Source organism: Petaurus breviceps, unplaced genomic scaffold (assembly GCF_028583685.1).
Source record: "Petaurus breviceps papuanus isolate PSGF00001 unplaced genomic scaffold, PetGlider_PUasm1.0 91133, whole genome shotgun sequence".
NCBI lineage: Eukaryota > Metazoa > Chordata > Mammalia > Diprotodontia > Petauridae > Petaurus > Petaurus breviceps.
Window position 1 is genome coordinate 43,192,593 of NW_027187419.1, and position 14,209 is coordinate 43,206,801.

At 42.3% G+C, this 14,209-nt stretch overlaps 1 protein-coding gene and 1 long non-coding RNA gene across 2 annotated transcripts in view; both read left to right on the top strand.

The window, feature by feature from the left end:
- Positions 1–14,209, top strand: part of LOC138154881 (uncharacterized) — a 335,411-nt gene that overhangs the window by 160,831 nt on the left and 160,371 nt on the right. The window lies entirely within an intron of this gene.
- KCNJ5 (potassium inwardly rectifying channel subfamily J member 5) overlaps positions 8,443–14,209 on the top strand; it is a 7,251-nt gene continuing 1,484 nt past the window's right edge. Inside the window, exon 1 of the mRNA XM_069079868.1 lies at positions 8,443–9,379. Within this exon, the coding sequence (XP_068935969.1) occupies positions 8,443–9,379 (937 nt within the window). The remainder of the gene's footprint in view (positions 9,380–14,209) is intronic.

Sequence of the window (14,209 nt, forward strand, 5' to 3'; positions counted from 1 at the left end):
GAATAGCTGCCCTTTCTCCATAGAAGTTGCTTCCCCAGATTATGTCTATGGGAGCTGAACTGGAACCAGGTCTAATCTTGGGGAGACACTGCTATTCTCAAGGCTCTTAGCCTAGGGTCCTGGGCTCTTTCAAGGGATGAAACTCCCTCTACCAATCAGGTTGGCCCCCTTCTCTACAACTTACAGTCTTCAAAAGTTGTCTGTTCCACTGAAAGGTTAAGTAACTTGTCCTGGGGCACATAGCAGCATGTGTCAAAGGCCACAGTTCAATCTACATCTTGCTGACTCCAGTTTAACCCTTTTTCTACTAGATGCCTAGTACATCACACCCTAATTGTTTCATAAATGCTTGCTGAAGTGGATTGAAATGAAATGCATTGAATTTTGGAGCCAAACCAAAAGATGAGTGTTAGGAGACTGAGTAGGCCTCAAAGATGCAGAAAAAATTAGGGAGGTTTTCTTAGTAAAGGTTCAAGCATCCTCCTTTGTTGTAAATAGTACCTTTTCCTAACTGTGTTCTGTACCTGCTCTAACCAAATTGCTTTGCAAAGAGAACATCTTCTCTTTTGTCACTCTTTCTGACTCATGTAGCTTTGGAGATGTCATCTGCCAAGTTAACACACACACACACACACACACACACACACACACACACATACATTTCCTTCACCTACTGATGGTGAGTGTCACACCGAGTGAATAAACTGCAGTTTATCTGTCTGTCTGTATCCTGTGTTGGCTTATTTGGGCGGTAGCTAGTGAGGACCCTGAAAATTCTCATAACACCATGATCCTACAAGGGCAGCATGTGGCAAGGTGAGTTGGAGATTGTGTGATCTCATTGTAACAGGAACTGAATTTGGAGTCAGAGGAACTAGGTTCACATCCCAACTTTGCCATTTTTTGCTGCTGTGATCTTTGGTAAGTCACAACCTCAGTTTCCTCTTCTGTAAAATGAAAAAAATTGAAATAGATCTTCTCTGAAGTCCCATCCAGCTGTAGTTGGAATGGTTCCCATCTATGGTCCTTCCATCAACCTGAATGTTGTACATTCAGGAACACAAGCATGCTATATGTTTACTAGGTTTAGTAACTCAAGTATAATTTCAGAAGTACCATGTCTGGCCATAGGTATAAAGTATAAAAGAAGAAATCTGTCTAGTATAGATTGGAGAGTTCTACTGTTGTTGTTTTTTTTTCTGATTTACCTCAAATACCGAGGCCTTCAGTTCCCATTGTACTTCTCTGGGCTAGATAGAAGGCTGTCTCCCAGCACCCAGTCCCATGGCTTTCTCACCCTGGGCTCCAGCTTACATTCTGTGGTACTTTCCTCCCCCATTCACCTCATCTCCAGCAAACACTTTTTTAAAAAATCTCTTTTCTCTCTGTATTTGTTTTAAGCTCACTACCGACCCATCTATCCCCACAAGAGCAGTCCACTTCACTCCAGGAGAGAGCTAATCCAGCATTCTGTTGTACAGACCTCTCAGGGACTCAGTATAATACTAAATCATTAAAGGCCATTAAACTAGTGTTTCTGTTCTCCCCTTGAATAGGGATGCTTGGGGTTCAAAAGATTTCTCCTTATGTCCTCAGATGAAACCTCTGTCTTACTAATCATTAACTCAGGAAGGTTTCCACCTTCTCTCCCACTGAACAAGGCCTCATGTGATCCAAATATACACCTTTACAGGTAAAGAAAGCATCTAACCCTAGAGCCGTACAACCCCCAAAGTTCATAAGAATAGGCTTCTTCTCCCATTTGCAATTAAACCAACTACTCAGGGATTCTTTGTTAGGAGATGAAGAGGAAGAAGTAAAGATTCTGACTATTCCTATTTTACAGATAAGGAAATTGATCCTTAGACTGGAGTGTCAGTTCAATGGGCTTTTCAGGAAATTCTGTGGCTTTTCAGTTGTAGGTGCTATTTGTCGGGGGATGTCAGTGACTTCTCACTTCCCGCAGCTACAATTTGGAGAAGAATCCCCATCCATATGGATAGGTGAGTCCTATAGTCCTGAGGGGCATTTAAGCCCAGTAGAAAGGAAGCCATGATTCACAGGTGAGCCAGCTTAGATGAAACCTCTCTTCCCTTTACCTCCCTACGTCTGCCCTTTGGTTTTTGTGCTTTTCATATCAAAGAGATCGATCTGCTTTGTTGGACCTTAAAACTTTGCCTTTCCCAAGAACTTTAATAAATCTGTACACCATTCCCCATTCACCTTCAAAAGAAGATTAAAGCTAGAGAGCCCTAATGGGCTTGCTTAGATTTTAAAAAGATTTGTGAAGGTCATTGTCTTAGTCTGCACCCTTCAGAATACAACTAGAGTTCCCTGGTAACTGATGGTATTCCAGACACTTCTGCACCTCTCTAGAGGCAAATGTACCAAGCCTCCTAGTCCAAAGAGAACATTCTGAGTTTTGAAGGGTCCAATTAAGGAAAACCCCTTGTAAAGCCAAGCACAAGCAGCTCTCCAGAGGACTGCTGCTGTGAACAGCTTTAAGATTCTGATAACATAGTACAGTGAGCTCTCTATTTATTCAGCAGTAAACTAAGACAAAACATTCACAGAAACCAAAATACAGCATTCTCAATGTTATAACACAACAACTTATCACTAAAGTGGCCACATCGTTTTAAACAAAAGATATCACTCAGTAAGTCTTTAACTCATCATCCTTAAGGAGCAATCCTCCTTAGGTGACACAAAGTACAAAGGTCAAGTTCTCCATCCCTAGGTCACATTGTCTTAATCTCTCAGTCAAAAAGTTTTCTTTCTTCTTGATTAGAAATTAGTTTCCAATTATCCTTAATTCAACAACCCTTAAGAGGTGCAAGGTACAGAGTACAAAGTTCCCCCACCTAGGCCACAGTAAAACACGATCTTCTCAGTTAGCACTAAGTACCCAAGGAGAGGTCTTTTCATCTTGACTCAAGCCTGGCTCTCAGATTCCATGGTTCCTCCTCCATGGTCCCAGCTTCTGCCTGAATTTACCCAACTGTCACCTGGATTCACAGATTGGCAGCTCTCAGCTCCTCATCTATCTCCTTGTCCAGTTCCCTTTCCATATTGAAGCTCACAGTGTCCAGTCCACCTCAAGTCCTTCACAGTTTCTGTTTCTGGGAAGACAGCTTAACAGAGTCAAAACAACACTCATACATATTGCCGGCACCATCATCAATTCACTTTTTGCCTGTGAAATCAACACAGACCCACAAAGTCTGAGAACTCAACACACATTATCAGTATGGTTCCAGGACCTCCAAAACCCTCCTCCAGGACTTCTGTAAACAGACAACAAGAAAATCCTCTTTCAGGGCTTCTGGTAAGGTCCCAGGGCTTCTGTACAAAGTATCACAAACACAAATCAACACAGACAGAACAGACAGAGTGCCAGGATACCACAAGTTTTCTCCTTCTCAACTCTGTCACCACAAGTGTTCCCTTCTCAGTTCTGTTCTCTCCCAGCTTATGCTCAGCTTTTTATCTGGTCATTAGCTCCTCCCTGTTCTGCCCACCTCTTATGTCCTTCCTGTTCCTGTCTTTGGCAAGTCCCTCCCACTGTGGGTTTCACAAGTTCTGTTTCTGAACAAAGACTTGATATGATCACAGGCAAGGCTCAACTGAAATAAGGTGCTAAGTACTTATTTGCTTGCCATTACACCCCTGCAAATCTTTTTGACTTTAGGGAGATTTTTTTGGAGTAAGAATTTTTGCAAATCCTTGAGAGGCAAGAGAATTCAGAGGGTTAAGGCACAGCTTGTCTCAGTCTGCAGGCCAGCTAAAAACTCCCAGTAAAATGTAAGCTCCTTGAGAGCAGGAACTATTTTTCACTTTTGGCTTTCTGGCCCTGGAATCTTGTAGGGTTTTTGGTTTGTTTGTTTTGTTGTTGTTGCTGTTTGTTTGTTTTGCTGATAGCAAAATACCAACTTTGTTGTTCTTTATTTTTTTCTTTTTTTAATTAAAAATTTTTGGTTACATTTTAAGTTTCAAACTGTCTCCCTCCCTTCCTCCCCACCCGACACTAGAGAAGGCCACCATTTGACACAGATTTATAAATATATGTAAAACCATACTTCTCTGGGGGTGTGGGTAACATCTTCCTTCACAGGTCCTTTGGAGTTAGCTTGAGTATTTATAATGCTAAAAATAACTTGGTTGTTAACAATTATTCTTCAAACAACATTGCTTCAAACTGTATACATCATTCTCCTGGCCCCACTCATTTCACTTGTCATTATTTCATACTTTGAATTTGTTTTTCCTAAAATAAACCAGCTCATCAATTCTTACAACACAATAGTATTCCATCACAAAATACTCATCAAACTGAATTATTTACAGGTTAACTTTGGACACATTATTTAGGCTTTCCATACCTCAACTTCTCCATTTCTAAAATGAAGCTGATAATAGTTTGCACTTCCATAGTGCTTCCTAAAAACACAAAGAATTTTTATTTATAGGTTGGGTTTTGGGGGGTTTTTTGGTCCTCATAACAACCCTATGAGGCAGCTAGGGTCACTGTTTTTATCTCTTTTTTGCAGATGGGCAAAATGAGAGATATTGAGAGGCTAAATGGATTTTCCCAGGTTCAGTGAAGAAGTCGATTGTGGAGGGAGGATGAGAACTCTACAACCATTGATGTCCAAAGTCTCTGCTTACTTACGTGTAGACTGGGTACAACAATAGTGGCAGGACCTACCTTACTCTTAAATAATTTTAAACACTATACAGTGTGGAAAGTACCCTATAAACTTACATGATTATTTTAAGTCCTTACTATAATTAATGAAGATTATTATAAAATAGCTTGGAAATAATGAATTACTATAAAATGGCAATTAATAGTTAAATTGCCCCCTTTTGAGTCCTTCTATAGGAGAATTTCAAATATGAGTATTAGTGCTTAGAATACCTTGCAGTTCTGGGTAAGAGTAAGTTGGATAAGGGAGGAAGACAACAAAAAATAAGTACAAAACATCCTGTAACAACCGTGGGGGAATCCAAGGTCTTCTCTTTTCCTGAGTACCTCCTAAAGCAGTGTATCCCAGATCCCAGTATTTAAAATTTCTTGTGAGAAATTCACTTTTGAGGTTCACAGGACCTCCCAGGTAGGGTTCAAGGAAGGAACCCAAAGCTTCCACTGCCCACTGCTTCCCTGAGGGCCCTTAGGAAGACCCACACAGCTGTGAGTATCACAGGATTTTTCCATGTAAGATCAGGAGGTGAGACCAGAGCTTTTGCTACCCACTGCTTCCCTTTTTTGAAGACCCACATAATGTATACCTATAAACAACAAACCCTTCTCACTGAAAGAACTCAGAAAGTATGTGCAGAGTGAGGTGTTTACTTATGCTTCCAGCAAAATAGCTGATGTAATGCTCACTAAGGATACACCCACACCCATTCCCATGGAACTAGGAGTGAGGGTCTACAAGTTCTGTCCTTCCTGGTAGACTTAGGGTTAGTTAAATTCCTTACTTTATTTCCCTCCCTCCCTCTCCCCCCACTCTCTCTGTATATATATATATATTCTACATTTGCTTTCTCTATATACATATATATAGTCAAATTTCTTAAAGGTTAGTCAAATTCCTCATACTCCTCACTTTATTTCCTTCTATATATTCTACATTCCCTTAATATATGCAGATTATATGTAGATTACAGAGGCCTGGTAGTGAGGATACTTGAGACCTGACCAGGACCTGACCTCTTCTCTACTAAAGTCAGAGCTATGTGCCACGCCCCCCCTCCACCTTTCTAGTTCCCTCTGGCCATTGACATAGTTCCAGGAAGGCCAGGGTTTTAGTAAAGTTAAGATAAGCAAGAGCTTCCCCACAGCTATTGATTATCTTCCAATAACTTTTGTGGGAGCACACAAGATTCCATTCTATCCCCTCTTACACTGTCGCTTAGAGTTCTAGTACTTGGACTGTCCAGAATCAATTCTGTTGAATCCAAATGTCTATTTGGCCCATCACTGGGTATCTTTCATTTCAGAAGAGCAGAATTTGTAACCACCCTCCCTAGCCTTGTAAACGTAAGCCCCTTGGAGTCAGGAACTGATGGGTTGTTTTGTTGTATTGCAGAACAGTGCCTGGCCCAGTAAAGGTGATTCATAATGATAGTTGAAGGAATGAATGATTCTGATGAAAGGATAATATCATTGACCAGGGGGGAGGAACCTGCAGCCTTGAGGCCACATGGGGTCTTCTAGGTCCTTGGGTGCAGCCTTTTGACTGAGTCCAAGTTTGACAGAACAAATCCTTTTTATTAAGGAGATTTGTTCTGCGATGTTTGGATTCAGTTAAAAAGCCACACTTGAGGACCTAGAGGGCCACACATGGCCTCGAGGCCACAGGTTCCCCACCCCTGTTTGAGGAAGAGTCTCATGTCTGGACTTGATTTTCACCTTTTCTGCAAAGAAGCTCTAAGCCTTTCAATCTCATTGTCTCATTTATCCTTGTAAGAGGCCTGACTGGGAGTGGGGAGCAGGTGCTATGAAAGAGAACAGGGAATGCACATTAAAGATACAAAACAAACAGTTCCTTGTATGACCCCATCATTTGATTTGGGGAAGGTCATTATGAATCTGCTGGACTTGGCCAAAGAAGGAAAAAAGAAAGGCTCTTTCAGGGGCCTTCTATGGTAGGGGATGGGATGCTCCTGCAGCTGGATTTATGTGCTGGTAGATTTATGAAGGATGCTTTGCATTTGTTTAAACAACAGCCCTGATTCTTTGGTGAGATGAATGTAGGTAAAATCAAGAAAAGCCTGCTCATAAAAATGACAAAGTGTTTAAATGGCTTGTGTCCCCCGGGTGACATTAAATGTGATCTACTTCCTGGAGGGGGCAGCTTAAATAGTCAAAGTATAAATCATTGCCTACCTAGGTCTTCTGGCTCCACATATTCTCAGCCAGCATCACAATAAAAATGCCAGTTCTTTTCAGTGGCATGTGAAATGAACTTGTAAGTTCCCTAGGTTAGAAAGTTGAGGAGATGTGGGTGTCATTACATGTCTATGGAAGGAAGCTGGTTAAAGCATGGACCCCATCTCCAAGTTCTCTGGGACCTCTTTGGAAGACATTAGGAAACTGACATCCTAAAGGATTTCTCAAGTCACTTTCATCTCTACTAGTCTATGATTTGATGTAAATCCTGCCATATGCTGTTGTTGTTCACAAGCTCTTAGAAGGCAGGGACTGTATCTGGGGCATCTTGAGAGAGCAGGTCAAGTCAGATTACACTTATGAACATGGCATTTTGATAGTGGTGGTGGTGAGGATTATATATAGTCACCTGTTATTATGTACTCAAACTTTTGGACAGATTTATCTCTTCATGTTAGTTTACATTTTTAATCTCTGTTATATCATCCCCTCCTATCTATTTGCTATGGCCACCACACTAGTACAGGTCCTACATACCACCTTCCTAACTATTTCAATGGCCACCTGAAAAATCTTCCTGCCTTCACTCTCTTCCCTCTTTAATCTATCCCTTGTACCACTGCCAAAATAATCTTTCTCTCGTACATGTCTGGCTATTTCCCCCTCTACTCAAAAATCTTTAGTGTTTCTCTATTGCCTACCAAATAAAGTTTAAACATCTTTGCCTAGCATTCAGATTCCTCCACAACCTGGCAATGTCATACCTTTCCCCACTTACCAAATCCAACCACTCTTTATACACGAACATGATTTCCAAACCTTTGCTCATACAGTACCTTAGGCCTGGAATATTTGTTTTTTGGAAACTATTAAAGCCCTGCTTATCTACCACCTCCAAGAATTCTCTCCTGATTCCCCTCAGCTGATAACCTTTTCCCCTTTGCACTTTACATGGTATTTTATACATCTTTAATTCACTTATCATGTATAATAGCTTCTGTGTACATGTATACATACGTATATATTTGTATACATATATACATGTGTATATATTTTTATATGTATGTATGTATATGTGTATGTACATAGCTTCCTGCTAAAATGAAAGTTCTATGAGAGCAAGGACCTCCAAACCTGTATCTTCCCTTCACATTCTGCCTTCTCTAATGGTGTCCACAAAGTAGACAATTAATAAATATTTTTGTAATTGATTCACTCCATGCATGTTAAATACATTGCATTCTACTTGGTAAAACTACTGTTTTAGAGTTTGAGGTAGAATCATGTAGTGGAAAAAGTCAGGAGACCTGGGTCCTAGTTCCAGCTTTGCCAGTAAGCAGTTAAGTGAGCTTGGACAAGTCCCTTTGTCTCAGTTTCCTCATATGTAAAAGTGGAGGGGGGTGGATTTACATATTTTAATGGTGCCTTTCACCATTATGATTCCATGTTTTGCTAGATTTCTCTGCTTAGGATAAACTCAGCTGAACCAGAAAAATCAATATCACTGATTTATGTCTCTTTTACCCCAAACTAGCCAAGCTATGGCTGGAGATTCTAGGAATTCCATGAACCAAGACATGGAGATTGGAACTACCCCCAGAGACCCCAGGAAGATTCCCAAACAGGCCCGTGATTATGTCCCCATCACCACTGATCGGACCCGTCTTCTGACGGAAGCCAAGAAGCCTCGGCAGCGATACATGGAGAAGAGTGGCAAGTGTAACGTGCATCATGGCAATGTTCAGGAAACCTATCGTTACCTAAGTGACCTCTTCACAACACTGGTGGATTTGAAGTGGCGCTTCAACCTACTTGTCTTCACCATGGTCTACACTATTACTTGGTTGTTCTTTGGCTTCATCTGGTGGCTCATTGCATACATTCGGGGAGACCTGGACCATGTTGGGGACAAAAACTGGGTTCCTTGTGTTGAGAATCTCAGTGGCTTTGTCTCCGCTTTCCTGTTCTCCATTGAAACAGAAACCACCATTGGATACGGCTTCCGGGTCATCACAGAGAAGTGTCCAGAGGGGATCATCCTTCTATTGGTCCAAGCCATTCTGGGTTCCATAGTCAATGCCTTCATGGTGGGCTGCATGTTTGTCAAGATCAGTCAGCCCAAGAAGAGGGCAGAAACTCTCATGTTTTCTAACAATGCCGTCATTTCTATGCGGGATGATAAGCTTTGCCTCATGTTCCGGGTGGGTGACCTCCGCAACTCTCACATCGTAGAGGCCTCCATACGGGCCAAACTCATCAAGTCCAGGCAGACCAAAGAAGGGGAGTTCATTCCCCTGAATCAGACAGACATCAATGTGGGTTTTGACACTGGGGATGACCGCCTCTTCCTGGTGTCACCACTCATCATCTCTCATGAAATCAACGAGAAGAGCCCTTTCTGGGAGATGTCCAGGGCACAGTTGAATCAGGAGGAGTTTGAGGTGGTAGTCATCTTAGAAGGCATGGTAGAAGCTACAGGTAAGACACTGCCAATTGTGCTCAAAGTCCATGGAGAAACTTATTTTGGGGTGACCTCCCTAGGCTCTGACTCTGCCACATACTACCCGTAGAAACCTGTTGTTACTTCATCTCTCTGGGATTCAGGACTCTGTGACCCTAATAGCTCTTAATCTACTCCTATGGTGCTGCACAGTCACTATCTCCCTTGTCCAAGAAAATCAGAACCCCATATGAAAATGTAAAATCCAGGTCCTTGGGAGAGCTTATAGCTTATTGTACCACAGACTATGAAATTCAAATATATTTTTAAAACATTTCAACATGCCAGGGTTAGAAGGGGCTAGATCAAGAATTCTCAATCTGAGGTCCATGAACTTTTAAAAACTATTTTGATGAGCATATTGCAATATAATTGTTTTACTTTGCAACCCAGTGTGTTTTGTTTTGTTTTATTTGCTTAAAAAACATTATTCTGAAAAGAGGTCCATAGGCTTCCCCAGACTGCCAAAGGATGGGATACAAACAAGGTTAAGGACTCTTGGACTAGAGTTTACAGAGAATGTTGGTATAGTGGAGAAAGTGTAGAATTTAGGATAAGGAGAGCAGGATTAACACCCAGATCTGACACTAACTAGTTTGCATAAATCATCTCACCTCTCCAACTTTAAGATTCTTCACCTGTAAAATGGGGTGGGGGAAATACTTGAACCCCTCCCTTGCAGCATTGTTATGAAGGAATCTCATTGTAAACCTTAAAATGTAAAAATTGGAGTGATTGTGGATATAATTTAATCTGTACTCCTGCCCCAAAATGGGTCTCTGTCTGAATGCTCCTAGAAGACTGCCTGCCTACCTGTTCAGTAAGTGGGCAAAAAACCTACTGTTCTTCCCTTGTACATAATACTACATCCTCAATGAGACATAAATACCCGGAGGGGCCATGGCAATGCATCCTGGTATTCTGACCTGGCACCACAGCCTGGGGCTGCTGCTGATCAGAGACACCTGATGACAAAGAGCCTTCTTGGTTCTGTGCCAATGTAACACACTCACAACTTAGTTTTAAAAAGCCGATGGCTTGTGAGCCAACTCATGGTCCTTGACTCCCTCTTCTCCCTCCCCTACCCCCCTTCCCCCAGAAGGGTGTTGTGAGGAATCACAGGATCAGAAGTACAGAGAGAAAGTGACCTCTCAGGACGTCTAATCTAAGCCCCTTGTTTTTTACAAATGTAAACAATGAGACCCAGAGAGGTTGTGTGTTACCCAAGTTTATACAGGGAATGAGTAGCTGAGTGAGGATTCAGACCTAGGCCCTAAGATTCTGGATCCCAGAAACCTTTGCCCTGCCTTTCCTACCACTGATTTTCTGTCTTATAACTAACCTCTCCATTTTCCCCACCTGCTGTGACTTTGCTTTCTGCCTTTCCAGATTTGGGGATATCAGGAAATGAACCAAACTACCCCAGGCATCATCTAAGAAGTGAGCCTTGACGTGGGGGGCTGAATGAAAGTCTCTCTAGAAGGGAGGAAACTCAACATCTTCCCTCCCCAAATGCTCCACACTTTGGAATTGGGCCTAGAGATATTTCAAGTCCAAACCTAAAATAGCAGGGTATCAGGAAGGCAGGGGGCCAGGGGCTGCTGGAACAAGGCCTTTCTGCTGATTTGCTCTATGGCCATACTCTGTGGTTTGGACTTAAACATCTCATTGCAGTTGCAGTTAATTGCCAAAATGGTACATGTTGGTTGCCCTAGGAACCAATGGGGCCATAGATAATGGAAGCCAACCACCACCAGTTCTTGGGGATGATGAGCTCCCCAGGTTCAGAAAGACACCCTGTATGTAGCCTTGGAGTCAGGATCAGAACAAGGAGATTCTCAGGCAAAAAGTGGTCAGAGATAGACTAGTGGCCCCAAACCATCATCATCATCCATGATGACATAAAACAAAGACAAAGATATCATCAGAACAAGAAATGGGTGTTCTTCTTCTCTCTTCCTGAGAGAATAAAATAGTGTTTGGGCATGTTCTTCCTGTCAGCTCTGTTTTCCAGTAGGAAGTGGTAGGGGCAGGCCACCCCCAAGACTGTTATTTTTCCCAGAAAAATCATAAAGAACATCACCACCATGTCAGCCTCCTGCCAGGGGAGTGACAGGTGGGATGAGAAGCCCCCTTCAAACTCCCTTTGGTCCTGACTTCAGAGGTAAATCTACAGGGCAGCCCAAGCAAGAGAAGCACAATTCCTTTATTTCTAGAATAAACCCAAATGCAGCAGCTTTCCAAACAATGGGACAATGCAACCCCAGTAGCCTGACCATCCATGCTAGTTCAGAAGGGCTCACCCTAAGTTAGCGCTCACTAGTCTTTGGTACCAGTGTCATGGAGGGGAGCCTGAAGTACATGTCTGTAGCCCTGCATCATTCCTTATCCTATGGGAAGTGGTACTACCCATAAGAATAAGACAGTTATGGGGGCTCATTTCCCCAATGGGTTCTGTTTTAAAATTAATTAAAAATTGTTTTGACAAACATGGATGATAGAGTGATAAATGGTTACTAAGAAAAACTGTAATATACTAAAACTTTAGCATTGACATACCATTGTCTGGCATATTTCTTGGCACTCTTTTATAATAGACTTCTTATCTGTATAGCAATTACCATTCTTCTATGTTTTTCCCTGTAATTTTTCAGTGTCACACTTACATGGCCTTTTTACCTCATAGGACTGTCCTGAAGTTCACATGAAATACTAGATAAGAAAGCAATTTGGAAAGCAAGAAATGCTGTAAAAATCCAATCAAGGAGTTGTATTATGAGGCAGTTAGGGGGGCATGGTGGACAGAGTGCTTAGTCAAGAAGACCTGAGTCTGTAAAATGCTGGCCTTTGGAAAGCAATGGTTAGTATTTATATCAGGTCTGCACAACCTACAGCATGCCGAAGGATTGTGGGTGGCCTGCAAAAAATGCAGAGGAAATGTAAAGGAAATCCTTCAGCATGCTGCAAGTGGAACACAGGCTATAAGTGACCTGTGGGTCACAGTTTGTGTAGGCCTGATTTATATAGTGCTTTAAGGTTTTCAAAGAGCAACATATATGTTATCTCAATAGAACTTCACAAAAATCTATTAGTATTCCCATTTTACAGATGAGAGAAATGAGGCTGAGATGGATTAAGTTACTTGTCTTTGTTAACATAGCTAGTAAATATTCAAGGCAGAATTCTAGTTCCGTTCTTCTCAGCTCCAAGCCCAGGACCCCCATCTGCCTCACCACCTATCTGACACCTAGCACGAGAGTTAACAGGAATCCCAGGCACTACCTGTGTTGGGTATAAGGCATCCCAACAGGATTGCTTTCCTCTAGGACAGTCATACCAACATGTACCTCACCATCAGCCCCACCCAAGGAGCAATATCAGTCTGGCCTAACATGGCCACCAGACAGCCCAAAGGAAATTAAAGGTGTTGAAGAGAGGCGGCCACCTCCCACATGGGAATGCCCATGTAAGAGTCTCAGCCACATTGTGGCCAATGTCGGGCCAAAGAACCAGATCCAGGAAGCCCTGGAAGCTGAGGGAGAGAAGCAGCGAGAAACTAAACCACTTGTCTGGTATAAGCCATAGGCCAGCTTCCCACCAGTCTTCTTTCTGGGTGAGCCCTCACAGTCAGCTTGCCCACAACTTGTTCAGCTCTCCAACATGGCAATGTCCATCCCAGGGAGGGAGACTTGGCTGGGGCAAGTTGTTTCTGAGAGAAGACAGCACATGGCCTACAACCCTGAATAGACTTGATAATGTAGGAAAATCCAAACTGGTTAAAAAAAAAAAACTGATTTTAAACCAGGTTCCCTTGATGTGAGACCCCATCAGGATTCTGGGCAGGAGAAAAGCATTTCTCCTCCATGCCCAGAGGGTACATTTCCTCAGTCCAAAGGACTGCTGAAAGTGTACTTTCCTGTGTTCCAAAACATGGAGACTTCCTCATCCATAAAATAGTTTCCCTCCCTTTCTGGGGGGAAGCCTAAATCTAAAAATACTGAGAGCACAGAAAGCCTAAGAGGGCCGAGCTATGTTGATGGTAAATAAGAGGTGATGAAGTATTTAGTGTCCTTGGGCAAAGAACAAGGATGTGTGGGTGTGCAGATTTCTTTCTTTTAAAAATATACAGATTAGGGAGGGACTGTGGAAGTGACCAGTAATTATTGGTGATAATACTAGTCCTCTTTTTTGATATATGGACATGAGGCTCCCACTGAAGGCCTTTTCTGATGCTTTATTGGGGCCTGAAGAGGACTCAAGTTTCTTGGAGGCAGTGACAGTGGAGGCCAAGTTCTGAAAGGTCCAGACAAGGTTTTGAGTACAGACTGGCAATCATCCTTCACCCAGGGACCATCCTGGCTAATTTTAGAGAAGTCTGTCGCTAGGCATACTGAACAATGCACATCTTTTTCTTTTCTTTTTTCTTTTTACCCTAACAATTAATAACAAACATAAACATTTTGTATACAATGAAAAACAAAAAATAAAAGATTTGCATATGAAACCCTATACTCCTTGAACAATGCATTTTTAACCATAGCAGTCCATGAAGATCACATCCAGTAAGGTGTAGTGGACAGAATGCTGAACTTGGAATTAGGAAGACCTGAAGTCAAATCCAGCCTTAGATACTTACCCGTGTTTCCCCAATAATAAGACACTGTCTTATTTTTTTTTTGGAAAGAAAAACACCAGAGGGCTTATTTTCAGGGGAGGGCTTATGTTGCCCTGCCTCAGCTCTCCTCCGTGGCACTGCTCTCAATGGCGCCAGCAAGCAAATCACTGGGGAAGAACAGGATGATGCGCTC